General features: G+C 44.1%; 2 protein-coding genes across 4 annotated transcripts in view; one reads left to right on the top strand and one right to left on the bottom strand.

The window, feature by feature from the left end:
- Positions 1–179: 179 nt before the first annotated feature.
- rif1 (replication timing regulatory factor 1) lies at positions 180–19,278 on the top strand. The gene is made up of 34 exons (XM_076030813.1): positions 180–324; positions 827–905; positions 1,001–1,097; positions 1,205–1,335; positions 1,449–1,543; positions 2,476–2,665; positions 4,012–4,104; positions 4,225–4,363; positions 4,452–4,603; positions 4,899–4,998; positions 5,594–5,770; positions 6,026–6,136; positions 6,534–6,596; positions 7,014–7,117; positions 8,089–8,175; positions 8,276–8,349; positions 9,015–9,195; positions 10,012–10,119; positions 10,202–10,351; positions 10,736–10,835; positions 10,927–11,216; positions 11,333–11,535; positions 11,773–11,866; positions 11,938–12,066; positions 12,605–12,747; positions 12,846–12,932; positions 13,019–13,070; positions 13,545–16,880; positions 16,974–17,102; positions 17,185–17,271; positions 17,630–17,745; positions 17,844–17,994; positions 18,255–18,375; positions 18,476–19,278. The coding sequence occupies exons 1-34, from the start codon at positions 209–211 to the stop codon at positions 18,736–18,738; spliced, it is 7,548 nt and encodes a 2,515-aa protein (XP_075886928.1). The 5' UTR covers positions 180–208; the 3' UTR covers positions 18,739–19,278.
- A 1,407-nt stretch (positions 19,279–20,685) lies between these two features.
- Positions 20,686–27,984, bottom strand: part of raph1a (Ras association (RalGDS/AF-6) and pleckstrin homology domains 1a) — a 40,072-nt gene continuing 32,773 nt past the window's right edge. For all 3 annotated transcript variants that reach the window (XM_076030811.1, XM_076030809.1, XM_076030810.1), the window contains 3 exons: positions 26,003–26,123; positions 25,765–25,895; positions 20,686–24,002 (listed from right to left, as the gene is read on the bottom strand). In XM_076030811.1, the coding sequence (XP_075886926.1) occupies positions 21,633–24,002; positions 25,765–25,895; positions 26,003–26,123 (2,622 nt within the window). In that variant the 3' untranslated portion in view covers positions 20,686–21,632. The remainder of the gene's footprint in view (positions 24,003–25,764; positions 25,896–26,002; positions 26,124–27,984) is intronic.

Below are 27,984 nucleotides of genomic sequence, written 5' to 3'. Positions count from 1 at the left end.
GTGTCTGCAGTCAACTTGTAAAAGTATTGTAGAACTTTTAGAAAGTGCTCAGTGAGAGAAAAAACTCCTAGTAACAACTACATGTTGGGCAAGTGTCATTTTTTATTTTTTTTTGAGTCAGTGTTATGTGTCACAGTATATTTTATCCCCTTTGGGTGTTTATTTGTTTGTTTGTTTGTTTTAAAGGTGGGAAAGGAGGTAAGCAACAATGATGGCGACTGCAGCTCCGCCGAGCGGCTCCAGCTTCCTCCCCCTGCTCGAGTCACTGGAGGACAGCGCTGCCGGGCCATCCGAGCAGACGGACGCCTACCTAACCATCGCCAAGTACGGTCCTAGGGTCTCCTTGAAAAAGACAAAAAAAAAAAAAACATGTGAAAAGCAACTGTATTCCAGAGCAGTGTTGTTGGGATTACTCCATAAGAGTAATGCAACTGCTCATTACTGATTATGCCTTAATAAAGTAATCTAATTACTTTCTTTAACTACTTTGTTCCATAAGTAATCAATTACTAATTACTTTAGTAAAAAACAAACAGTTTCTCAGTGCCTTGGAATGAATTTTATTAAAGTGCAAATTTTGCAATTCCAAATATTGCCTCTGTCCTCTTAACATGAATGAATAAATGAATGTTGTCTGAACACATACTGCACGTTTCACGGAACAAGCTCATGTACAGCACTGGTGCCATTTGCACAGCCCATATTGCTAAAATAATTTCGGAAAAGTAACATAGTTACTTATGGTAGTGTATTCCTTAGTAATAGATTACTTGCCAACACTTGCAGAGTAATCCCCTGCCTGAATATGCACTTGCTTGTTTTGCAGTCGTCTGAGTGGAGAGGAAGGCCGACAGTTCATCCCTGCAGTCGAACAGAACTTTTCTCGTTTGGGTAAAGTCACTTTGGTGAGTGTGAAGAACCCACTTTATTATAGGTCAATACTGTCATTCATTCATTCATTAACCCTAACAACACAAAACTTGTGCTATTTTGACTCCAGGCCCACATCACCAGTCCACACGTGGAGCTCAGCCAAGCTGCTCTTCAGTCTTTAGGGTTCTGCGTGTACTATTCTCGTGTTGTCTCAGGAATACCTGGTATGTTTAAATGACACTCGCACTTTATTTTATTTTGTAGTGAATTCTGTGGGACAAATGTGTTTGTTTGTTTGTCTTTAAATCATGGTCTCTGTTTTGTCTTTTAGAAAGCTTTGCATCAGAGATCCTGTCGTCGCTTTGCTCCCTTGTGGTGAACTCGGCAGATAAGAACACCTGCACCAGAGCGCTGTGGGTCATCTCCAAGCAGAGCTTTCCACAAGATGTCGTCGCCAAAAAAGTAGGCATCGGGTTCGATGTTTGAGCGGTCAAATCTGAGAGCGACTGCGGTTGTGGTTGGCTGAAAGGCGTCGCGGTGCCGGTGTGTTTATCTGTGTTGCTCCACCCGCTCAGGTGTCGACTGTGCTGGACACGCTGGAGAGTGTGTGGCGTCGAGAGGACATCCAGTCAGTCGTCATGGAACACGAGGCCCTGAATGTTGTCATCAGGTAAAGGAGGGTTTGGCCCTTGTCCACACGCACAGGAGTATTAGTGGTCTTTCGCTTACATGCAGTGTTTTGAGAGGCATCGCTCTATAAAATAGTGTTGCAAGCCTCTCTGTGACGACTCTAAAGGTCCAATGTGGAGATTTTGAGAAGAAACGGCGACATCAAGTGGTTATATTTTAGTTTGTGGTGCTCTTTTACACTCCCTCCCCCTCCTGAGTTTGCCAGTGGGCTACAGTGGCCTGCACACCCAAACCTGGATACCTTGTCCACCTTCTTCTTTGTTGGTTCATTTGAGGATGTGAGCGTTCACCCTAAATATGAAGTGACATCAAGTGGTTACATAGTAGTTTGCAGCGCTCTTTTACACTCCCTCCCCCTCCTGAGTTTGCCAATGGGCTACAGTGGCCTGCACACCCAAACCTGGATACCTTGTCCACTTTCTTCTTTGTTGGTTCATATTAAGGATGTGAGCGTTCACCCTAAATATGAAACGTGCTGTCAGGCAGCTGGATTGTCCACACCAGGCTTCCTTAGAAATATGGTGGTTCAAGATGGCAGCTAACTGGGAGCAAGACTCTTCTTGATCTATGTATATTCTAATAAATATAGAAGAACCGTTCTAAGGGTGGGAAAACCAAATTACTTTTATTTTACTGTGAGCATACACTTTCATTAATGCATTTAATGCATGAAGTATGTTCAGCTTTTACCAATGTCAAAATCATGAATCAGACCAAATATTACAAACTGGACCTGAAATCTGAATAGCAAAGAATGTTGATCGAATTCATTGAGTTGCATTGCTAAAATGTAAGTGTAATTTTATTTTATTTTTTAATAGACTACAAACTGGCTAGGAACACCACAAACAATACTACCTATCACTAAAACGACCCACTCCACATGTCCTCTCACTTCATTCTGTTTTGCAGGATGCTGGAGCAGGTGCCAGCCAGGATGGGCGATGCAGCCGTGCGCTGGGCAAAGCTGATCATCCCTCTGGTGGTGCACTCGGCCTCCAAGGTTCGCCTCCGCGCTGCCGCCGCCATGGAACTGGGCATGCTGCTGCTCCTGGAAAAGCAGGCAGACGTGGCTGCCATCATTGAGCCAATGATGTCCACGGTGAGTGTCTCCATATTTTTTTCATTAACTTTTAATTTTCCTCCGTAAAGTGATTTACCAACAATGCAGAATAGTCGGACAAATGGTAGACAAAGCTCATCTAGGAAGGCGATCCCTGTACCGAGCACAAGTCCTGGGTCTTTGACTGCTTTTAGACTTTAGACCACAGTTGGAAAAAGTCTGTTTCACAACGAGAACAGAATGATCCTAGAGAGAGCAGCGGTCCTGCAGGTTCTGTGCGGTACACAGAAACATTATTTTGAATTCATATACTCATCAACAAAGCTATATTAAAGCAATATTTGGCTCTAAGATGAAGGTGTAGAATGCAGCTAAAATGCGTCATAACTAGGGATGCAAATTATTGATTAATTCATTAATCGTTAGTTGACTGACCTCATCGATCGGTTTACGATTAATTGATAATTGGCTATTTTTCCTGAGAACCTAAATTTCACAATGAAAAATGTGTAAGGAACCCATTATTTAACCCTTAAATAGTGTTGAGGGTCCAATGTGACCTATTCTTACTTTAGAGAACAGTAAAAACACCCTAAACATTTATCCTCTGACTCTAAGTGGACTTCTAATGGGTCACATTTAAAGATCTTTCTTTAAAACAAAAAAAAGTTGTTTAAAAGTAACTTATTCTAGGTATATTATGACCATCACAGTATCTACAGGTGAATTGCTCTTTCCTGCCACTACATTGCTATAATGATATGAACTATCCGTGTAAAAAAAATGTTCAATTGATTGCTAATTTAATTTAAATGATTAAATTCTTAATCGACAATTAGTCAAAAATCTATTAATTGTTAACATCCCTATCAAAACCTTTTAGAAGTGAATTTATTTTGACCTTCGCTAAGCTAAGCTAACAAGGTTAACAGCAAAAATCGCAACTCAAAGTGTTCGGGTTCAGGACTTTTCAATTTGTTCACTGTGTTGTTTCGCTTCAATGAAAGCGTCTGACTACTTCTTTCTCCACCATCTGTAACTCACTGATGTCAGCATGTAATGTTATCCCTGTGACATCAGTCGTTCCACATCATTTCAAAGGCAGGGACAGTGACGCCGCTGTGTTGCGCTTTCAAAATGAAAGTTTGAACATTGAATATTTAACAATCCAACATTTCCCCCTGAAATGTAGGTGGGTGAGGGAGGTTGAAATATTAATTTCTTTCATATTTTCCTGAGCATAAACTTCATACATGGTCATATATATATATTTGTTTTTTGGGGATATTGTTGGGTGCTTTTATACATTTAGATTTTAACCCTGGTCTTTGCCTGACTGACATCAGCTCAACCTGCTCTTTTCTCTCTTTTCTACCTTTTTAAAGAAGCTGATTCCAGAACTCCAGAAACTTTTTGTCTCCAAGAATGAAACTAATGTTTTGAAGCTGTGGCCTTTATTCGTGAAACTGCTTGGGAAGGTAAACCTTTATGTTTACGAATATCTGACCTTAAAGTCGACTGTGGCTTCCAAATTTGCTTTAGACATAATCCATCCTATTTTCAGTCGCGCTCATGATGTATGTGCGTTATCCCAACAGTTGCTGCACAAAGGCGGCCCGTTTATAAATTCCCTCCTGCACCTGGAGGAACTGGGTTTCCGCAGTTCGTCTCCCACCATCAAGAAAATCGCCTTCATTGCCTGGAAGAGCCTCATAGACAACTTTGCCCTTAATCCAGGTTGTCCACCGACCCTGTGTGAATAGTCCTCCATGAAATGAACCCCGTTGTCTAACTTTCTGAGGTTGAATATCTCCTCTCCTTTTAGACATTCTCTGCAGCGGCAAACGCATAAAACTCCTCATGCAGCCCCTCACATCGATCCATGTCAGGACTGAGGCCTTGCTTCTTACAAAGGTGGAGGTCTGGTGGTACCTCGTGGTCAAACTCGGCCCAAATCTGTCTTGTAACTTTGATCAGGTAAAACCCTCCTCTGTTTCTTTGACCTCTCAATTAGGATTGTTTTTTTTTCTTTTTGTCATATTTCTTTCAAAAACTCAAAGAGGCACCTGTGCAGTCATTGAAAAAATGTCTCATTCTGCTCAACGTCTCTAAATCCCTGTGTAAATTACATGTATTGAGTTCTTAAAAATATGTTTGAGCGAACAAATCAATTTCTCAATAGCATCAACCTTCATATGTAGTTTGATATTTTTGAACTTGATGATGACTACGATATCCAAGGACATGAATGAACAGTGTTGTCTCTCCTCAGGTGGCCGTTCCCCTGCTCCAGAGCGCCATCGGATCTGATTCCTCGTCCGTTTCAGGGACCCCTTCGAGGGCTGTCAGTCAAAACGGCACCATGGCACCTGGTACGCCTACCTGCCTCTGAGAGCATTGACCGGATGGCTTTTTATCCGCATTTTGACGGCAAAAATTCGATTTAGTTTTAGTCATAGTCTTTGGACGAAAATGTTATTTAATTTTAGTCATAATTTAATCGACTAATTTGTTTCAGTCTAGTTTTAGTTGACGAAATGTCATAATCATTTTAGTCGACTAAAATGACAGTAGATTTAGACATTTTCGTCTCGTTTTTATTCGTTGACGAAAATGTCAATACACCTCGTCATCGTCTTCGTCCTTGTGAATGAATTTTTATTTACTTATTGTCTCGTTTTAGACAGAAAAAAAGGTTGCTAACGAGATTAACACTGCATTTCACTGCATTAAGGCACTTATTACTGTTTTAGGTCTTTCAAGGTATTTGATCATGCAGTGCATTTATCTAATGTTGGCGTGCCATGTAGTGCCGTAATGTAACGGATACAGTGATAAAATGAGAGCAAAAGCATTTTGGATTTTCAAAATTTCAAATGCGTCTCTTGACTTCTTGATCTGGATGCCAGATCTGCATTTACACACATCAGCACAAATGAGCTCACGTGTCGTGTCTGGCATCTCCAGGCACCCCAGGATTTAGCAGCCCGGCCAGTACGTCTCGGGTGAGTCTGAACTCCAGCGTCCAGGTGCCAACCTCCTTCCCCTCCATCCAACTGCTCGGCCTGGAAATGTTGCTTCACTATTTCCAAGGACCAGAAGTTGTCACCATGGTGGCCAAGAACAAACTCATTCTGAGTCTTGGTAAGAGACTGAGCAACATAAAAACAGTCGATCCCTAATCCAGTAACATGGACGGGGCCTGATCAACTTCAATGCTTCAATGCTGATGTATCTCACTTGGTGTTGCTTAGTGTGTTTGTCATTTTAGGAGGAAACATAAAAAAAAAAAAAAATGCATTGTTTAAAACAAAACTTAATTTTAACATACAGTCGATGACTCTCATGCAGCATCTTCTCTTGAATCGATGTAACCAATTCATATTCCTTCCTCCTTAGAACCGCTGAGCCACGCCCTCCTTTCCAGTGCCTCCTCTTTCACCAAACTCGCTGCTGTGCTCACTGCCAGTGTTCGAGATGGCTTCATCAACATTGGCCGACATGCCCCAGGTAATCGCTGAAGAGACAGATGGTGGATATAGAAAGAGATGAAAGGACGGGTTGCGACGGGTTTCAAAGTAGTAGTCCTGTGTTTCATTTAGAGGGGATTTTTAAAGCGCTTAAAATTGGCTGTCGGAGGGACAGCACTACCAAAATGGAAAGTTTCTGAAACACTTGAAAACACCTGAAAAAGTATCTTATGTTACAGCACCAAGTTGGCAATGACTAATTTGTAGCACTTCCGCTTCCGGTGTGAACCCAGCCTAACATTTGAAATGCGATTTAAAAATAAATTAACACTTTATGAATCGCATTGAATTAATCGCGATTAATGCGTTGATTAATGCGTTGACGGCCCTAGTTTAAGCAATTTACATATAACCTGTTTTCTCGCTTTCTCTTCCAGAGTCACTTTTGGCTGCCATATGGACGAGACTTGTGCACTTTGTTAACTCGACTATTGAGTCCGGTGAGTGACGTGTGTGTTTCAAGTCGTAATAAAGTGACACAGTACCGTTGTGGTTGCTGCTCAGCATGGCGGCTTCTTTAAGTTGTGGTTCCCGCCTTGCAGCGCCACATAGAGCACTCTGATTGGGTTGTGACTATCACATGGGCGAAGGAAACGTTGAGTCTCCTCCTTCGCCTCCTGTTTGACTCAATCACACTGTCATCAGTTTAAGACTGAGTGTCCAGACCCTTGCATGTGTTTGGACCGCTGTGATGAGAACCAACACTGAGGGGCCAAATGGGGCCCCAATGATGACTATTTTCTTTTATATATATATATATGTATATTTGATGCATAAACAAAAAAATACACATATGGATGTATATAAAAATTATAAGGAGATCTATTTTTGAGACCACTGTTGTCCCTCGTCGGCAGTCGGCAGTAAGAAGGATCGTCACGGCTGTGAAGTCCTGACGCTGATGCTTCAAGCGCTGCAGAGCATCGTGGCCTCGGAGGCTCTGCCTGCGGACAAAATTCTGGTAAGTTGCCTTGTGAAACCTGCGCCGTCTCTTGCCTCACACTCGGAGCATATTCATGAGCAAGACCGCTCGACAGTTTCATGTCAAATGTCTGCAAACGTGATGTACACATGCCGTCGTGTGGTGGTGGTTTGGGTGATGACTGCGACAGCTAAATAAGCACAAATAACCCCTGCAGGTTTGCTAAAGCTCATTTGGTTTTCACTGCTGTTAAAGACCAGAGATCTGAGATGAACGTGTGTTTTGTCGACAGGGAGAGGAAAAACATTTGGGTATAAGGTCCTGGCAATACTGTGTTGTGGAATACAGGAGCGCATTGCTGCCACCCTAGAAAAAAAAAAACAGGGCTCAGTTTCACGTTATAATGTGAAGCTGTCCCATTTTTACATGATGATTTTCACATTATAACGTGAAATTATCACAAAATACCGTGAAGCTATATTGTTTTTGCGTGAGGATTTTCACTTTCTAACGTGATACTGAGGGGATGCATTCAAAAATGCTTAAAAATAGCTTAATGACTGAAAACGGCGGTCAAGCATCGACATTTCGTGTAGATGCCCATGTGAAATTTGGTGAAATTTGGTGATAGTTGACCGCTGTTTTCAGACATTAAGCTACGTTAAGCTTCTTTTTTTTTAATGTTTTTAAATACTCCCTCAGTATCACGTTATAACGTGAAAATTATCACGTTATAATGCGATACTGAACCCTGTTTTTTTTTTCCTAGGATGGCAGCGATGCGCTTCCATAGGTTTTTTTTTTTTTTAATTTTTTTGTGCTGCTAATTGAAGTAGATTGAAAAAAACAAAAAAATCAGACGTGTGGTGCAACCACACAGCCTCCCAGGCTCCAGGTCCTTTGTGTGTTACTGCTGTTGCTTCAAAAGCCGTATCATTCATTATTGATCACAAAATCCCGATAACAGTGTCCTTCTATAAACAGTTTTTTTTTTTTTTGTTCCAACTCAGATTCTGTTTGAGGCAACAGTGAAAGGGATTTCCCCACGAGTTCTGGGCTCGGCCTCTTACCAAGTCGGCAAGTTGGATGTCCTAAATGTGAGTACTCGTCTTTTTCGATGAACACATCCCTGCATGCGTGTTGGCTTTTGCTCAGAGCGTCCTGGAAGTTGTGAACTTGTGTATATTCTCTCCCCAGGGAACTCCTGCCCTGTTCCTCATTCTCCTGCTCTTAAACGACGGCATGCTCGTGGCCTACGTTGAGGACAAGAGGTCTGTTGAACGTTTGAGTCCAGTCTATGTCCAGCTCAGAGATGGAATCTGATTTCACTGATTGTCTAGAACAAAGTGCAAAAGCATCTTGTGACCCAACGATGCATCGACAGTATGTTGGTTTAACAGCTGACTGCTTTTAATGAATGATAACATTATACTAATACTGCATCCTAAGGTGTAGGGATAAGAGCCACATACACCAAGATGTTTGAAAAATTTCCTTCAATTTGCAGTGCAGGGTTTCACCATTTTTTGTGCGCGCCAGTGTTCTCCTGATGATTGAATTGCCATTACATTACTTTCACTACATTGTTATGTAGTAAATAGTTACTATCCAGATCACTGAGATCTCCAAAGTGCCAACAGTCATTTTAAATTTCTAAAAAAAATGTCCAATTAATTGCGACTAATTTAATTTGATCGATTAAATTCTTAATCGACAATTCATCGATTCATTGTTAACATCCCTACTTTTGATTGAAGCAGGCCTGCACAAGACTGAAATTAACAAATGAGCATCTGAACATTAAGTAAATCTTTAACCAGCCGCATCTTTATTTCCCAACATGTCAATGGGGTAAAAAAAAGCTATCTTTATTTGTCAGTCTTTTGACGTTACACATTTCCTATATAATCCTAAGGTTGCTGATGCTTGTCGACAGGTTCTTGCCGTGCCTTCAGACTCTGGTGGGCTGCGGTTTGTCCGGCCCGACCTCTCCGCTGGCGTTCGGGGAGGCAGTGCTCGGGGCGATCAGCCACAACGCCGAGTCCCTGCAGAACAAGGAGCAACTGTGGATGGTGTGGAGCGCAGTGGTCAGTCCGCTGACGGACACCATCACGCAGGTAAGAACAGGAGCTCTACTGTATGGCAAATGCTGTCGCTGTTTGTCACTCATTAAAAAAAATTAATAAATAAAGTTCTGGAACATCACTTCTAGTTTCTCGTCAAGGCTTCTCGTTGCAGGTAGTTTTCGTGTTTTTTTTTTTTTTTTAGCACCTTAAAAATGTTGATTCAATTAATTTCCAATGCAAATCACACGGTAGTATGTATATATGTATTGAACTGCACCAGCTTATTGCAGTTATGTTGTGGTAATATAAACGATAATATAAACAGTGCAATTATATAACATGATGATGAGCTGATACATGGTTTTGCTCTTTGATTTTGTTAATAGTCAAATGCAAAGTGTGGCTTTTGAATTTCTTTTGTTTGAACTTGGCTATTTAGTCTGTGGTTCTACTGAGGTACTGCAGTATGAAATGTCCACAAGTTGGTACTGATGCACTGCCACTGACTCAAAGTTTTACTGTTGCTCTCATGTTGACTCTTTCTGTAGTGATATTAGATCTAGAGAGCCAGGGTTTTTCACATGGACTCATGTCCATGTGTCGATAAAGCTATTCATATTTTAGGCCATAGAGCACAGGTGTCCAATAAATATCAATGTTGGCCCTTTGGACTTTGTCCAAATTTTAAATTTTGGTGTGTATGTATTTGACACCCCTGTCATAGAGTATAGGAATACGACAGGGTATATTTTGTGTTGTCAAAATTGCAATAAGGCCACCAAAGATTGTGGACCTGGCGACTTTGTGGTAGGAATTCTTTAAATTCCACACACGAACACTAAATTCTCTCATTTCTACCTTTCCCAGACGAATGAAGTGAACCAGGGCGATGCTCTGGAGCACAACTTCAGCGCCATCCACGCCGCCTTGCTGTTGCCCGTCACCCACCTGTTGCACGGCACGCCCCTTCAGCAGGTCAGTGGTGTTCCCGCCCGGAGCGTTGTTCCGGTTGAAAGGGGAGCGCTCCGATCTGACTCCCGACCTCCGTCCCGTCCAGGCGACCCAGAAGTCGATGCTTTGCACCTGGTCCAAATTGTACAAGGTGTTTGCCCGCTGCTCCGCGCTGGTGATCACAGCCGAGGAGAACATCTGCTGCGAGGAGCTGTGCGTCAAGATGACGCCCGCGGTGGACAGAATGGACCTGAAGGTGAGTGGACGAAATGACATCTGCCGTACATTTGTTGGTCCTTTTTTTTTTCCATTATTGCATAATGGAAAAAAAAGGCTCTGACATTGTTGACCCAAGTTTTATCTTGAATATTGTCAGTTGATTAATGAATTGATTGATTCAATTATGAATTTTCAATGAATTTAATAAAGGCCAGTCTTCAATCTTAAAAGTGATGACGGGTTGATGGAGTCTGCTACAGCGCATTGTAAAGAAAAGTGATTTTACGACCTGCATCCGTTGCATATCTGTCTTTTTTTTTTTTTTTCCCATGCTCCCTGTGAGTTTAAATGTGAAATGACAAAGTTGTTCCTGTGAAAACGCTTAATAACGATGAATTAATGTTGCCCGTATGTGTTCCAGGTCCCCTCAACGTTAAATAGCGTTACCAGCATCCTCCAAGTCATGTTGGAATGTTTCGACTTCTCGCCGTACACTGCCCAGTTCCAGCAGAGGCTCAAGTGTAAGACGACCTCCCCTCAAACAGTTCAGCGTCGGCCCTCATTTTAAGCGCTAGAGGGCGCCCTAACGCTGTCCTCGCGTGTTGCTTTCAGCTCCTCACACCCCGGTCAACTGGACCAAGAAGAGGAACAAGGTTCTGGGAAACCTGTCGACCTTCCTGTCCCTGGTGGTGAAGTGTCTGGAGGTTTACCTGGAGGCCGGCGATGCCGCTGCAGAAGCTACGGGACTGGCCCTGGTGGCCATCCTGAATGTGGTGTTCACCAACCCGGCTCTCACGAACACTGGCAAGGCAGCCCTGACTTTGCTGGTTCAACCCGTCAGCCGGCTCTTCAAACACGCAGCCAGTGAAGCACCGATGTTCAGCCAGCAGCTTCTTGGAAAGGTGTGCTTCTGTCTGACGCAGACCTTTTCTAAACGTTCCAATTATTATTATTGTTGTCATTATTTCGACTATTTTTAACAAAAAATGTGGTGAATTTCCTTTCATTTCCATTGCAGCTGGAAAAGCTTGCCGCTGAGGTGCTTGGCTGCCTGCAGAGCTGTTCGGCTTTGGCCTTCGACAGTGAACTGCTGGATCTGCTCTCGCCTCTTCTTTGCGTGTTGTTTCCTCACAAGAGCAAGCAGCTTCGCACCTCAGTCGCTCAGTTCTGGAACTCCACGTTTGCAAATTCTGTCAGCCTGACTTACCCCGATGAAATCAGGTAAAAAAAAAAAAAAAGTCATTTTCTAAATTTATTTCGATTTCTTGCTAAATTTGTGTTTTTCACAGAGATAATTGACACTTCCAATACAATTCTTCCATACAATAAATGTTGATAAATGAATCATTAAAAACATTCTTCTTCTTTGACTTTATTATTATTGTCATTGTTAGTAGTCGTAGTAGTATGTATGTATAAATGAAAGTCAGCTATTTCTTCCTTTGTCTTTTTTAACAGGCCAGTTTTAAGCCTCGTAAAGCAGAAGACTCCAATTATTCTCCCCGGCTTCGAGTCCGTCAGTGTGTCTGATGAGCTCAGTGCACAGTATTCAGTAAGTTGGCGATCAAGCGCCGCTCGCTACCTGCTGCTCTTTGTACTTATGGCTCATCTCGTTATGTTTAGAGCGAAAGTTCCCAATTGGAGACCAGGATCAGTGGGATTCCACTGTCGACGGGGAAGAAAGACTCGTTGTTTGGGAACGCCGCTGAGCTGAAGGACAATAGCGCCTCGAAATCATCCAAAACTGTTTCTGTAAGTTAGTTTTGTTCACGCTTTACTTTCAAAATTCCTGATGATTTGGAAATGGTACCTCTGTTGATCAGCAGGTGGTGCAATATTAAGCTCTTTTATGAAGTCTGATAGGACGGTGCCCTAATGCAGACCTATCAGTGAGTGGTGTAGTGAGGGTTAGAAAAACACTGCTATGGACGTTTTTGATTAGCATTGCATAAAATAAGCAAAATTACGCTGGGATTTCAACAGCTTTAAGCTTCAACTTGCATCTATTACACAGTGGTTGCACAAAAGATAGCATGATAATACTGGCTGGCCTAAAGATGGTCGTTTACACGTCTTGCTTGACTGTTATTATGATGTGGGTTCACAGGAATTTGATAATAAATCAAGCATATGGTATTTTTATTGCATGTAATTTGTCCTCGTTCTACATCTTGTTCTTGTTCTTTTTTTTTTTTTTTAGTTGTCTTTTACCCCTGTTTCCAACTCGTTTCCATGACACTTTCAATACCACATGACACTTTCAATAACACAATGTGACTTTCCTCATTAGGCCAAGTTAGACTTCGGTTCCCCAAAGCCTTCCCGCAGGGAAATATTGGAGGAAGAAGCCTCCATTGATTTTGTCTTTATTCCTCCTGAGACGAAGGAGCGAGTTCTAACAGAGCACCAGAAGGAGGTGAAAAGGACTAAAAGGTTAGATCGTCTCTCCACAACTCTTTTTTTTTTTTTTTTTTTAGCCCACGATGAACAGTCTTATCGGATTTATTTATTTTTCCCCCAATTTTGCACAGAGTTGACATTCCTGCAATGTACAACAACCTGGATGCTTCTTTGGATACAACAGTTTTTACTCAGTACACACAGAGTCAAGAAGAAACGTAAGTTTTTAACATCTGCAAACAATGAATGTCTGTGTTTTTATTAGATGTTTTGATTCACACACAACAAAAATCTGTGTTTTTAGGGACACAATGGAAACGGAGCCGTCCCAGGCTGCCATTGGTGCTGATGACGAGGTAATGAACCATGCATTTAAACTACGTGCTAATAATGAGGGAAACGTTTAAAAAAAAAAAAAGTTGGTGAAACGAAGAACCTCATCAGAGTTTTATTTCATCTAAAATGATATTGTATTCACTAACAAATAGCACCCCATCATTTGAATTGTACATGTTTTTTCTTTGATGTTGAAATCTGCCATTTTAATGTAATTCCTCATTTATAGACTAAACAAATTAAAGGAAAAAGAAAATTAAAGAAAAAGTTAGAGTTGTGCTTTTTTGGCGCCGTTATGTCTGACGAATATCATCAGGTGGTGCTCAGATGAAATGCAATGAAGAAAATACAGTGTCACTCTCCTAGTTTGTAGTTCAATGTTGCCTTCTCAGATCACTTAAATGACCAAAAGTACCATCACTAACATTTCTATGCTGTTAAAAGTTGAGAAAGTGAAAGTTGTACATAAAGGCTGTTCCATTCATTTCTTGTAGGTTCCTCAGGATGCGGAAAATGAGGAAGACCCCACCAGCGTTCTTACAAAAGACACCCAGGACTATTTCAGTCCGAACGCTCAGGAACATCAAAATGTAGTGGTCCCTGAATCAGATGGGGAGGACAATGCCAAAAGTGACGACGAATCGAAGGATTTAGAATCGCAGTCGAAAGACAGCACAAGTCCTAACACCTCTTCCGATTTGTTCTGTGGCACTCCCCAAAAAACCAACAGTCGCCGGCAACCCTTTATAACCCTCGAGAAATACTCTGGAGGAAAGTCCCCCTGTCCAGACATTGCGACCACATTCTCAGGTCCCCTCATTAAAGCCACTGATAGCCAAGAGAGGTGTAACACCTCCGGTGCTGTGTCGCCTTTGGCCACCCACGCATCAACTGGTCCAGATTCTCAGGATTCCTCGGCCACACCGAAAAAAAGGAATGCCAACCAGTCTTTTAGAAATGATGCATCCGAGTCCCCTGTCAGACCCCGAGAATGTGGAACCACATGTGAGCCGACAAGACTGATTGAGAGATTGTCCAGCAAAGCTAAAGATGATGATCATGATGATGTTGAGCCTGATACCCAGATTGAAACTGAGGAAAAGGAAAATGAAGAAATGGCCTCCACATTGGAGGACGAATCATTGAGCCAGGAAGAAAAGCTGGATGATTCTCAATCATCTGTGACCAACACTTCATCAGGCGAACCCAGGCGTTCCGGACGTCACAGAGTCAGACCCTCTCGGCCTGGCGAAGATCCCAAGGAGCCAGAGGAGAAACCTGTGCTCCCGAAAAGAACCCGTTCTCAGGAAGCACTTAAAGGTGGTTCTCAAAAGCTAAGCTTGGCACAAAGTAAACCAAACACGAGAAAAAGGCCAACCAGTGAGGAGGACAATGGCAAAGAAAGGTTAAGAACAAGGGCTCAGACTGGGCAGACAGAGTCGAGCCAAACCAACTCGCAAGGCAGAACTCCCAAGAGGGTAAAACTGTACAGCAGCTCCCAAGATTTCCTTGATGCAGTGGAACCCAAAAGAAGAAGCACCAGAGAGTCTAGTCAGAGTGACCTGCAGCCAGAAATGCCCGTGGATGGTAAAAGTCAATCACAGGGTAGAAGCGGTCGAAAGAGCAAAACATCACTGCCAACTAAAGAAGAGAATGAAACTGAGACAAAGGTTTCGCAAGACGGTAAGGAGTCCACCCAAACAGAATCACTACAACTGGCTGAAAACCTTCAAAAAGAGGATGAACCAAAGGGAGCTTCTCAAACAATTACTCCCGCGCTTGAAAAAAGTGACATTACACAAGAGGGTAAGGTTGGAGAATTGTCTAAAAAGGATGAAGATGCAAAGGAAGACTCGCAAAACACTACAACTAAACCAGGCACCCAGTCGCAAGAGCTTGTGTCCAGTGGAACAATTGAAGCAAAAAGAGATTCTCCAACCATTCCAGTCTCTCCAACAGACATACCCAACACGATGGAAAGCTCAGATGAAATCCTGAGCCAAGAGGATTCAAAAGGGAATGTACTTTTATCTCAAGATGGTCAGTCCTTGCGTAGGTCAAGAAGAAGCAAGGTATCTTCTGAGACCGAGGAGTCGGAAGAGAAAAGGAAAAATAATAAATCTACAAGACCAAGTAGGTCCTGTTCCCAGGTATCCTCACCAGCTAACAGTCAAACTAAGACTACAGCTGAAGGCCGGGGCAGGAGGAGCACTCAGCTTCAGCTGCAGACAAAATCGAGCCCTTTGTCAACTCCGGAGAACTCTCAGTCAGCAAACGTTGCAGGATCAGCAGAGTCCTCCAATGAAACGGGCCGATACTCAAGCAGAAGATCCTCTCAGGCATCCCAATCTAAAATAAACTCTTCTGTGGTGGAATCTTCAGAGCCAAGAGCGAACCTCCCAGTGCCGAAAAAGAGAGGGCGGAAACCCAAAGTTTGCACGCAGAATCCTCTCAGCCCTGAATCCAATCTGAGTATGCAAGACATCGATCAATCTAGTTTAAATAATTCCGAGTCAATGCAGGATTATCAGACTCCAGAGTCGAATTTAGATGATTCACAGTCAAAGCAGGATAATCCTCTCCCAGAATCTAGTACGGAAGATCCACGGTTGACGCAGAATAATCCGGTTCCAGAATCTAATTTGGATGATTTAAAATCAGTGGAGGGTAATCCGGTTCTGGAATCTCATTTGGATGATTTAAAATCAGTGGAGGGGAATCCAGTTCCAGAATCTAATTTGGATGATTTAAAGTCAGTGGAGGGTAATCCGGTTCTGGAATCTAATTTGGATGATTTAAAGTCAGTGGAGGGTAATCCAGTTCTGGAATCTAATTTGGATGATCTAAAGTCAGTGGAGGGTAATCCGGTTCTGGAATCTTATTTGGATGATTTAAAGTCAGTGGAGGGTAATCCGGTTCCGGAATCTAATTTGGATGATCTACAGACAAAGCAGGATTTTCAAGGTTCTGACTCGCTCGAGGAGACACGTGCAACAATGACAGACAATGGAGAATCACAGACGGAGATGGACTGTGAATCACCAAGTGTATCACCCCACATGGACAAGCAGACACCGAATGACTCCAACAGTGGCATTGCGATTTCACAAGATAATGACGCCACAGGCCTTCAGACTCCAGAAAGACACGAAACGGATGCCGGCCAGGAAGAGGTGTCGCGTGCGGTATCTCTGTCATCTGACAAAGACAAACTGTCACCTGGTGTCGAGATGATGCCGGACGCAGAGGAGTCGGTGGAAGAAACCAAAGAAAGTTCTTCCCCGTGTGATGCCGTGGAACAGAAACCAGTCCACCGCCCGGAGGACCAGGAACTTAAAGCCACAGACCTGACTGGAGTCCCTCCCTGCCCTGCTTACGAAGGGAACCTAATGGATGGCTCCAGTGTCATGAACAGCGACTCGAAGGAAGAAGAGCAACTTGCCTGCGTCGCAGAAGGTACGTCCCCAAGCCGGAACGCGGATGCCACAGACGTCGCATCTCAAGTCAACCGGGACGTCGGAACCGAGACGTCGGAGTGCCGGGACGAGGAGGAAACGAAGACCGACGACACCGAGAAAGATTGCGACGTAGCATCTGGAGAAGCGCGCGCTGCATCGGCGCTCGCGTCGGGAACGGCGGGCGAAGACGTCTTCCTCGACTCTCCCCTGAAGCAAAAGGACATTGATGGTTTGATGGGACAGGATCTTGGCCAAAGCCCCAGCAGCAGGATCAGAGGGACCTGGTCGCCCTCTGCCTCGCCATCCACCAGTATTCTCAAAAAGGGCCAGAAGAGACCGCTTGAAGATCAAACACCCTCTCCTCTTGTCAAAGTAAATAAAGGACGACAATTTTGGCATTATATTTAAACTCGTACACTTTCATGAAAGTAACCTTATTTTTTCGTTTGGCTTTTGACTCTTTAGTCCAGGCGCGTGTCTTTTGCTGATCCAATCCAGCAACAGGAAACTGCAGATGACATTGACCGTCGTAGCCCTGCTGTCAGAACCAGTTCTCCCAGAAGAACCAAAAACTGCAGTATCCCTCTGCCTAAGGTACTACTCTGACCCGGCCCATTTAAAATCTGCTTAAAATCCTCCTCGTTTGACTCCAACGTTGATTCCCTGCTTCTTCCAGTACATTACAACTCCAACCAAGGGCCATGTGTTCATGAGTCCAAAGAGTTTGCACAGTCCAGGACACAGAAGCTCCAAGAAATGTCTGGTATGAACCTCTCTCTTCTCTCTGAGGACGTTGTTGAAAGTGTTTGGTGGAAGTAAACTCATGAGGAATGTTGCCGAAGGAATTGCGGTAAATGGGTTCCTGATAATCTTGGCTTGTTTTGAAGTCCTGGTTGTCACATTGACTTGGATAACGCTTGTGTTTTTGATGAGGGGCAGGTGCAACTTTTGCATTATGTTTATCCCCAAAATATAACAATCTGTTTTGGCTTTGGATTTATATTTTTAGTAGACACGTGGAGCCTTTAACTCGATACACATATAATTAATATCATTTTTCACCCGGTGGGAGATACTTCAGATATACCGGGGCCAATGGTTGTTGTAACTTCTCCTCCCAGATTTCTGAAATGAGCCAAGAGCCACGGCCGGTCTCCAAGGACTGCATCTACCCCGCCCTGGTTGGCTGCTCCGCGCCCGTCGAAGTCGTGCTGCCTCAGATTTCTTCCAACATGTGGTGAGTCGAGGGAAATATATTTGTTTGTTGTCGCTACTTTCTCTTTCACAAATTAAACCTTTTGAGGATGAACTTTTGCTAAAAATCTGTCTCCATAGGTCCCGTGGTTTTGGGCAACTTATTAGAGCAAGAAACGTGAAAACGGTGGGCGACCTCAGCGCTCTGACCCCCAGCGAGATCAAGACTCTCCCAATTCGCTCTCCAAAAGTCTCCAATGTGAAAAAGGCACTTAGAGTCTACGAGCAACAGGTAAGCCGCAGGATTGAGATTGCTGCGTCCGCACTGAAATACTGAAATTACACTGTGAACACAAGTTAAGATGAACCTATATACTGTATATATATATATATGTGTGTTTATATATACACATATGTATATATATATGTGTAACTATATATGTGCGTGTGTGTGTATGTATGTATATATATATAGATAGATAGATATAGATATATAGATATATATAGATAGATATATACATATTTATACATAATATAAAAAATTGTCTCCAGCGCAAAGGACGAGGTGGGGACGAGTTGAAGAGTTTTGCCGAAACGGAAATGATGACGTCTGAGCCGGAGGAGACGTGTCCTCGAAACCAGGAGGAGGAAAAGACTTCAGGCGAAACACTTGGTACGTCTTCTCCAGTCACTGCAAATCAATAAAATGTCGTAATGTTTTCAAACTTTCATTTTTTTTTTCCCTGAAACCACGTCTTTTGTTTCTTCCAAAGCTGCACAGCTGGTGGACGAACCTGCTCGCCTTGCCGAAGGGGAGCCGGAGAAGGAGGAAGCAGCGACGCAACCGGCCGGACAAGACGCCGCCGGAGGACTTTTGACGGAGTTGGAGGGGCTGGGCTGCAGGATGACGCCGTCGGAACTCGGCCGCTGCTCCGGGCAGCAGCTCGTGCAGTTGCACCACAAGCTGGGGGACATGATGAGGCAGGTGGTGACCCAACTGCACTCGCGCGTCTGTCAGTCAGACCCCGAACCCTAAAAGCGCAAGCCATTAGACTGGCCACAAAGACTGTTGTACTCAAAAGTGTGAGTGTAGAACAAAGGACGATTTTGTGGTTTTACCTTTTATCATCTTGTTTCAATTTTTGTTTTTAATATTAAAAAAAAAAAAGTTTACAATATTTTTTTTGAAATTTCTCCGAACTTAAGGAGACTCTTAGAAAAGTACAGTCACTTATATAAAACTGGGCCCTTGAGAGACAAAGCATTTTCAAAGGTGAACATCCCAACATATTTTATTTAAGGTTTATTCCGACTTCTTCAATTTCAAAAGATGTTGTAAGAAAACGTGATTTCTTCAGCATGTGAATGCTCTCCTTTATTGTCATGTTTTGTCCGACGTGCCTTTTTTTTTTTTTTTTTTTTTATTAGACCACACATTACTTCTTTTCTTTTGTTTTTGTAGTAGTTCCTGCAAACCCTTTTTAACAGCTTTTCTCAGCTCGGAGTCCCTTTTAGGTAGAAAGTAGATGGCACTTTTGTGGTTTTACAAAATAAAAACCAACCAAACTTTCTTTCACTCATGGATCTGTCCACTAGTTGTTGAGCCATTACGCTTATTCTAATAGGTAAAAGTGTAAAAAATATTTTAGGGTCTGCTTTCGCTTTTAGATTACCATTCATTAAAGTATGTTGGTGTACAAAAACTTAAAACTTAGTAACATTAACAATTACATTTTTGGTTTTGTTTATAAATCTCAAAACTTTTTACTCTTCAATAAAACACACATTTAATGCAAAAAGAAGTTTATTTTAGGAGTTGCAGTGAACTTGCCATGTCCTCTTGATGCACTCTGGTTGATTGTAAAAAAAAAAAGAAAGAATTGACGCATGACTCGCACATAGCAACATCACTGCTTTTTCTTTTAACTGAACCACAGAAATAATAGGTTTTATTTCTTTAAATGTACAAATCGAATTTGTTCGCAATTTGGCCGTGCAAATTGCAAAATTGGTTTCAGTTTGTCTTTTTACACACAAAAAAAACCGTGATGACTTGGAAATCAAAATGCTGCTACTGTGTAAACATCTATGGTAATCAAAAAAAAAAGGATTCAGCCTTTTTTTAATTGATTCGCAGAGACCCTTGGCGCCGCGGCATCTATTCAATGTCCGTCGACCGTTTCAATGCGATGAAAAACTGTTGAACGCGGCTTTGAAATTCTGCGAAAAGTAGCTCATTCGGTGCCAACATGTCTTCGAGATGAGCGGGTTGTAACGCATTTTTTTAAAACAATGATATTTAAACACAAAATCACTTATGACCATTTTTTTTTTTTTTAAAATAAGTGCTTTTAATTTTAGAGATTTCAATGTCGACAAAATCCTATGCTGAGATGGCGCTGGGATTGCTGAATTAAAAAAAAAAAAAAAAGACGCCATAACTGCAGCAACTTCAATGATACGTTTCTCATATCGTGCCATGTCATGACTGAACATATGAACGTTCTGATTTCCAACTGTGATGGAATTGGATCCGTATATTTCTCCATATACTGTTTCTCTAAAAAGGAGCAGGTGGAGAAACTGATTTTAAATTCCTTAATATTGTAGCAAATCTTACTCACCATCGATATTTCTCTGATTTTTGCGAAGCTCGTTCAAATGCCAGAGACAGATTACTGATTGAAAAAGTTAACACTGGTAAATTTGGCATCATATGGAACCTTTAAACCACTAACCGCGACTTCCCTCGAGGTCAACGTCTTCACATTACCGCACGACCAGTGATGTGAAATTACAGTCAGCCTTGTGGGGTTGACACTTGTAGCAGGTTTCTGTTAAATAAAGCTAGAACGTATGGGCGGATATGAGACGGTCATTTTTCACATTAAGAATCTTAAGAAAAGCTAAAACCACAACATACCAGACATGATTTGTGATCGTGTTGCGTTTCAGTAAATATTCACTGGGAGTCGCCAACAAATCAGCCATGAAACTCTTAATTTAATGAAATGATAATCTCAGACCAACCAAAAATGAGCTGTAAGCTGTAGTTCAGTTACTGGGATCAACACTTTGACATATATTGACATTACAGTCACATGTTCAGTCAAACTTCTAATTCTTTTTTTTGACATATTAAAACATAAAATTATTATAATAATATCTTTCCAGTATTAAATAATCCTATAAAAAACACACGCAGGCTCGCACGCATACACACACACGCACACACACACGCGTACACACACACACACACACACACACACAATGTTAATTGAAGTAATTGGTATTGCGCCAACCCATGGTTCTCATTCGACTGTTGTGTGTCTTGTTCCTTCCACTGATCTCCTTTGCCTCCGTCAGTACCCCACCTCTCGCATCGCCACGGCTCCGTGCAGTACCTGTTGTTTTGCAGCAACCTTCACCTGTTGCTGTTGTCACTCAATTCTTGTCTTGTTTGAAAAAGACAAGAATTGCGCAGACAATTTTAAAATACAAGGTGGACAGAGAGCATTTTTTTTTTCTGGCTTGCTTGTATACAGATCATATATATATGTATGTGTATATTTATACTTGTATATGTACTGTATATTTATACACACACATATATATACATATATATGTGACATATATATGTAACATATAAAATGCGTGTACACACACACACACATGCATACACACACACTTTACTCATTTCATTGGATTAAACATGACTTGGTAATGATCAGGATTAGGATAATGATAATATGAGAATAATAGGAACAATCATTAAAGATGGCTTGCTATTAGCTCGGAATCCAAGGACTGGCGGTAAAGGATGAGGAAAGACGGTCAAAGTCAAACTGGACACGGAGTAGGCTTTTGATTAAGAATGATAAACCTAAAGAAGTCTTTACAGTTTATAGGTTCCACCTTGTGGTATTGGCTCTACCACTCGCTCGTCAGTTTGGTGCTTTGGTCCCTCTTTGGGGGAGCGGGAGGTGGCCCCCGGCGCAGCGTTGCATAGCCTGAGATGTTGGCGTGTTTGGTAGACTGGGAGTGTCCGTGGTGGCGCGACAAAGTTTGGGAGTGTCCTCGAACGCCCTGCTGCAGGAGTTCAGGGGGAGGAGGCGGGAGGATGGCCATGTCGTCCATGGTGCCCACCGGTTCCATTTTGGAGGTGGGAATGAGGTGGGACGAGATGAGCGAACCGTGGCGCGACACCGACTTCCTCTTCAGGGTGCGGTTGAGATCTTCCAGGAAGAGAGGCTTCAGTGCCAGCGAGCCCGCCCCAACTGCTTTTGGGGAGGTGGGCGGCACAGGAGAGGAGGAGGAGGAGGAGGAGGAGTAGGAGGACAGCGAGGGAGGCGGGGTCTGCGACAGTGGCGGAGGCGAGAGGGGCTTGGAAGTCGTGTTGTCGTACTTGGCTGTGTTGCTACTCCGTCGGTTCAGTGCCGGAGGAGGGACGGCCCCCTTCTTCATTGAACCTTGCTTCCATGACGAGGACACGGACGACGGGTGCGACTGTTGCAACTGCGGCTGGGGGTTCACCACTGCAACCTTTGGAGGATGATGGAACTCCGACATGTGCGGGGGAGGGGGAAACAGTTCCAAGTCGCTGGGCGGAGGAGGGAAGTAGTCTGGCAAGGAGTCGAGGTGAGACTGCTGGGAGGGCGGTGGTGGGGGAGGGGAGGGGAACTCAGGCTGATGCTGTTGGCCTGTTTGCAGCCCCTGGAGTGCCAGCGGGAGGTTTGCCAGGTTCAGCTTCCCTGGCTTGGGCAGTGGAGCAGGAAGCGCGGACGAATCCTTGGATGGAGAGCCGGTCACCGACGAGGAGCTGGAGGAGGTTGGCGGAACTTGGCCAAACTTGCTGACCAAGCTCTCCACCTTCTTGGGCTTCTCGTCCGACTCAGTGGACGAGCCGCTGCGGATGGACGAGGCTCTCTGCGGGGCCGGCGGAGGCCCCCGCTTGTTGGATCCAGTGGACGAGGTGGAGGGCGATTTCTTGATGGGGGAACCCGGCTTGGCCGAGGACGACGAGGGCGGGGGAGGGAAGTCTCCCTCGGAGCCGTCCGGAGGAGGCGGCGGAAATTCGGGCGACTGTGGGGCCACTGCGACTCCCGGCTGCCACTTGGGCTTGGCTTTGACCGCCGGAGGCGACTGAGGGGTGCTGAATTTAGATCCTTCCATGGAGCTGGAGGTGGGCAGAGAAGGTGGCGTAGCATTTCCCGGGAACTGATTCACAATTTGTTTGACCAGAGAGGAGGTAGCTGCTGCGAGAGAACTTGAAGAGGAGGAAGGAGAGGGCGACAGGGCGAGACTCCTGGACGAGAGACTGTGCTGCTTTGGCAAGGTCGGCGGCGGCTGGTTGGGGGAGTGTCCCGTCGAGAAACTCTGCTGCTTCTTCACCGGCATGTGGCCGCCAGTGGGCTGCGTTGGGGACACAGGGGAGAGCGCAATCGGGAGCGAGGAAGGACCTGAAGGTTTGGGGGCGGTCTGGGGAGGGAAACCACCAGTGAAGGTCTTGGGAGGCGCGGGTGGGGGAGCGTTGGGAGACACGGGTTGAAGAGACTGAAGGGAGGCAGGAGGAGAAACATCGGCTGGAGGCGGCGGCGGCGGCGGGGAGCCGTCCTCGTCCGCGTGGTGGCCAAAGTCATAAACCATATTGGGGAACTTCTGCGTGAGGAACTGATGGAGGCTGGCGTTGGAGAGCTGAGAGCAAGAGTTGGACGAGGGTTCGGGCGGTGGGGGCAGGGGCAAGCCGTTGGACTCTAAGTTCTCTGGGGGAGGGGGAGGCGGGTAGTAGGACTCCTGCGTGTCCTCCTCTGCTGGGGGGGGCGGCGGCGGCAGGAGAGCCGAGGGGCTCAGCGCGCCAAATTTTAGCGCGGCCATCGCGGAGCCGGGGGCCGGCTCGGCGGGCGGAGGCGGCGGCGGCGGAGACGGCGGTAAGAGATCCGAGGTGCAGTAGGAAGCCGGAAGGGTGTTGTAGTTGGACTTGTTCGTCTGGGCCGCGGGAGGCGCGGGCGCGAGGGCTGCTCCCAGCGGCGGCCTGGACTGGTTCTGGCTCTGCAGGCGTGCCAGCGTGCTGTACTTGATGTATGAGGAGGTAGGTGCTGTCTGGTGGGCCACGCTCGCCGAAGAGGGAGACAGAGGAGGGGAAGGCAGCGGGTGGCAGAGCTCCTCGGACGGGACCAGGCCGTCGGTGTAGCTGTTGCGGGAGGGCGGGTTGTTGTGGGACTGAGACAGATGGATGGCTTGGGAGGGGACAGAGGGGATCTGGAGGGGTATAGGCCTACTGATAGGGTCGATCTTCATCATCTGAGGGGGCGGAGACACGACGAGATGGAGGAAAGGAGGAGAATGAGGAAGAGAAAGACAGAAGAGTATAGAATTAGGGAGAGAACCAGGAGCAGGTGAGCTGAAAAACAGCTTCATCCCGTCCATGTGTCTGGGGGCCATTATGATCATCGACATACACTTTCAATAGCAATCCGAACCCTTTTCCCAACCTGATAAAACCTGACAGTATTCTGCTCACTCACGAGAATCAATTCAAACACTCTGCTTGTGAACAAAAAAAAAAACGGATCTGTTGGCTGTGGAACAAGAAAGTATGGTGGGTTACTTTGACCGAAGTTCCAATACAACAGCCCCGGTGACACAATTATTACTAAACTCTCCGACCTCTAACCAAAAATGTTCAAGATTCCCACGTTATGCAACATGAATACAAAAAAATATGGCAATCATTTCATATAAGACCTTTAAAACCAGGTGTTTGCCAGCTTTAATCAGGTTGTAATAGGGTTGCAAATCGGCCATATAAAAGATGCACAATTGAGTTTATATTATTTTGTATTGGGTAAAGACAAAACACTTCATCACCACCACACCCTGAGGTTAGAACAAAACACAGAGTTAGCAGAAACCTCAAACATGGAGACTTTGTTGTTATCTTTCCCGCTAAGAATATGTCTTAGCGGGACACATTCTTCTATACTTCTCTGTCTCTCTGTCTCTCTCTCCCTCCCTCCCTCCATTTTTTATATTTCCTTTACACCCCAACTGGTCATAGGCAGATGACGGCACCCTGGAGGTTGGATCTGCTCTAGGTTTCTTCCCACAGGTAAGTTTTTTTCCTGGCCACTGTCGCACTTTGCTTGCCCTGGGGGCCCAGTTGTTTTTTTCTCTCTGATCGTGCAAAGCGCTTTTAGACGACTTTGGATGCGATTTAGCGCTGTACAAATAAAAGCCGATTGATTGATTGATTCAAAAAGAAAATACTGGATGACTCTTATCAGCTCATCACTCAAGTCAAGTCAATCAATAGCTCAGCTGATTACCATCTGGAAGAAAATAAATAAAAAGTTCTGGTTTTCTTTTCTCCAAATTGCTACGCTAAGCTAATTCAACATTTTGCCGCCTTCATTGTATTAATTTCAGGTTAAAGTAATTACAAATAATCAATCTGTATTATGAAGTTTGAAAATAATAAAATAAAATAAATTGAATGAAACATATATTCACATTTTATAGACTTGATATACAAGGCTATGGCTTAAATACAGTGTAATGTTGTATTGAAGGAAAACATAAATAATTCCAATGTCTGCTAACTAGATTAACCTCCTGTACACCCATGAATGTAAAATTTGGCATAATTGTAGGAATAATGAGCTATTGTAATTACAAAAGTTGTCTCTATTGGATGCAAGTCTGTGGTAAAAATAAGTTGTAAAAATGTGTTTACCTGTATTTATGCCTGTAGACGTGTAATTATGAACGATCAATTGAACAGTTTTTTTTGTGCCCATATTCATCACTCAGTTACTGCCATGTCAGGCAAACGTCTTAAACAGCGAGTGAACACAAACTGGTTAATACTCTTGCACTGTAATCATGCCCATTCCACTGCACTCTGTGTGACCTTCACTACCTCCTCCTCCTCCCGCACAGAGAGGAACGGGCACGCGCCGCTTTACCTTTGACCTCTGTCAGAAAAATCAGGTGGCATTATGGCAGATGCTGTCCACAACTTTAAATTGAGTGTCAAGCGTGTCAAGAGTGTGGTTGGTTGCACCTCTCCTTGTGTCCCTCTCCTCCAGGCATCAGAGAAGACGGAGCTGACGATGCTCTGGGAGCGGGCGTGGCCTGACGTGGCCATTTCCGAGACGCCACTGTCTGATTGGCTGGAGTGATTGGACTGCGACTCTGGGTGATGGTTAAACAAGGCCCAAAAAGCATTCATTTTTCCTTTGTTGTTTTCTATTTATTTATTTATTTATTTTACAAAAATACGTAAAAGTAGCTGGACAGACCTGGAAGGCTGGAGGAACTGGACCCTGACTTCATGGAGGAAGAAGAGAGCGAAGACCAATCATACGAAGCCTCTGTTCTTCTCATCGCCTCCTGAAAGTTGATGTACAGCTGCTTGCCATACTGAGAAACAGACAAAACAGGAAAATGACATGAAAGAAATTGAATTTAAGTAATCAAGTCCAGTAAATAATACATCAAAAAAAAAAATCTATTAATAAAAGGTAATAAAATGGCTGTATTTCATCCATTTTTTTCAGTGTTTTTTCAATAAAGAGCTAAATCCCGTGGGGCTTCAAAGACACATATTTAGTTGTCACACTTTTCTCATTTTCAATTGACAATAGAGCACATGTTTTCTGCACATCCCATGATGTGTTTTTTCCTCCTATGAGGTGGGTCACCAAAGCACTTCATCCATCTGCTGCTGCTCCAGCCCCTCCGTCACATTCTACAACCCATTGTGGCCTCACCAGTCAAAAAGTCTGCCCACCCCCGCTCTCGGACCTTCCTCATGGAAAATACCAGCCGTTTAATGTGCATGCTGCAGGCAGGACCTGCAGCTGCTTTGCCGCCCCCCCCCCCGCCCCCGGATCAATAGCTGCGGCTTTCCGGTTTCGTTTTGAAACCTGGGAAACAAACGCTTCTAACACGGCCATTTCTGGGTCAAAACGAATCATATCGACATTGTCTCTTATTTGAGGTTGCGGGGGAATCGAACGATGTAACATTTTCACAGAATAATGGTGTAGGCACGGCGGGTGCACAAATCAAGGGACTCTTGCTGCGTTTCCATGACGGTTTTTCCACAAAATAAAAGCGATATTTCTAAAATTTCCACAGAATACAATTGTGTTTGGTGTATACAATACAATCAATGGTGTTTCCATTGATTGGTGTGAAGCGCATCAGCCATAATTCTCGTGAAAACCCGTCCTGCGGGACCTAATTCTCGTAAATAAAGAGAATTACCTTTGCTTTTGCTTGTTTATGTTTATTTGCTGTCAAGATGGTTGTTCTATTTTTCTCTTTGATTACTCGTAAAAAAAAATATATATTCCGTCTCCTCCTCTGTCCAAACAGAACGCTCCATTTTCACTTGAAGCGAACGGGTCACGTGACCCCATACAGCCCATACGTCTGGCGACGTGTCAATGCGAAAGTGTTGCCATGACACTTTTGCGCTGTATCTCTACATCGATACGCTTGAAAATCCACCTCACGAGAGCGTAAAAACCTTTCAGCCATATTTTAGAAGTTTTTTCGAAGTTTAGGTGTTTCCTTCACCGTTTCTTTTATTGCGATATTTAGTTTTTGCGCCATTCTAGGGGCAATGGAAACGCAGCTAGTAATGCAGAGATCTTTCTTTTAAAAGGCCTCAGATTTGTCTTTCCGGTCTCTGAAGAGGTGTAAAATGAAAACGGTGAGTTTTTTCAGGAAATGACCCACATGCGAGTTTTGTTCATCTCAGACAGGCATGTCCAATCTACGGCCCACAGGCCACATCCGGCCCGCGGCGTGTCTCTGTCCGGCCCGCGTGAAGGCAGTCAGAACCCCCCCCCCCCGTCAATGATAAAAAAAATGCCAGGATGTTCGCGCTACTTCCAACCAACACCCCCCAACAAAACTGTTGTGGCCCACCGACACAATGCAGTTCTGTCGTTCTGTCATCTGGCCCATTGCAAATAAAGTTTTGGCCACCCCTGATCTAAGAGTTTTCTGTCATACACTGCAAGTTAGTTGACTGAGATTGAGTAAAGAGCTTTGGAGTGAGAGGGATTAAAACATTGCTCTGAAAAAGGTTTGCACACAGCAGTTTGCTTTTATTTCGATAGGTGGCACTGTTGGGCCTATCGAGTTCATTTTTCATAATCGCAAAGGAAGTTAAGAACCTGAATTCATGTGTGTCAAATTTGGTAAGATTTGGAGCAAGTTTGGTGGGTCAAGTGTGTACTAGGAGAGGATGATTATGCCTATTGTTCAA

This window comes from Nelusetta ayraudi, unplaced genomic scaffold, assembly GCF_046127955.1.
Source record: "Nelusetta ayraudi isolate G7.1 ecotype Tasmania unplaced genomic scaffold, CSIRO-AGI_Nayr_v1 ptg000031l, whole genome shotgun sequence".
Classification (NCBI taxonomy): Eukaryota; Metazoa; Chordata; class Actinopteri; order Tetraodontiformes; family Monacanthidae; genus Nelusetta; species Nelusetta ayraudi.
Note: the sequence above shows the minus strand (reverse complement) of the source record. Positions and strands in the feature narration are given on the sequence as shown.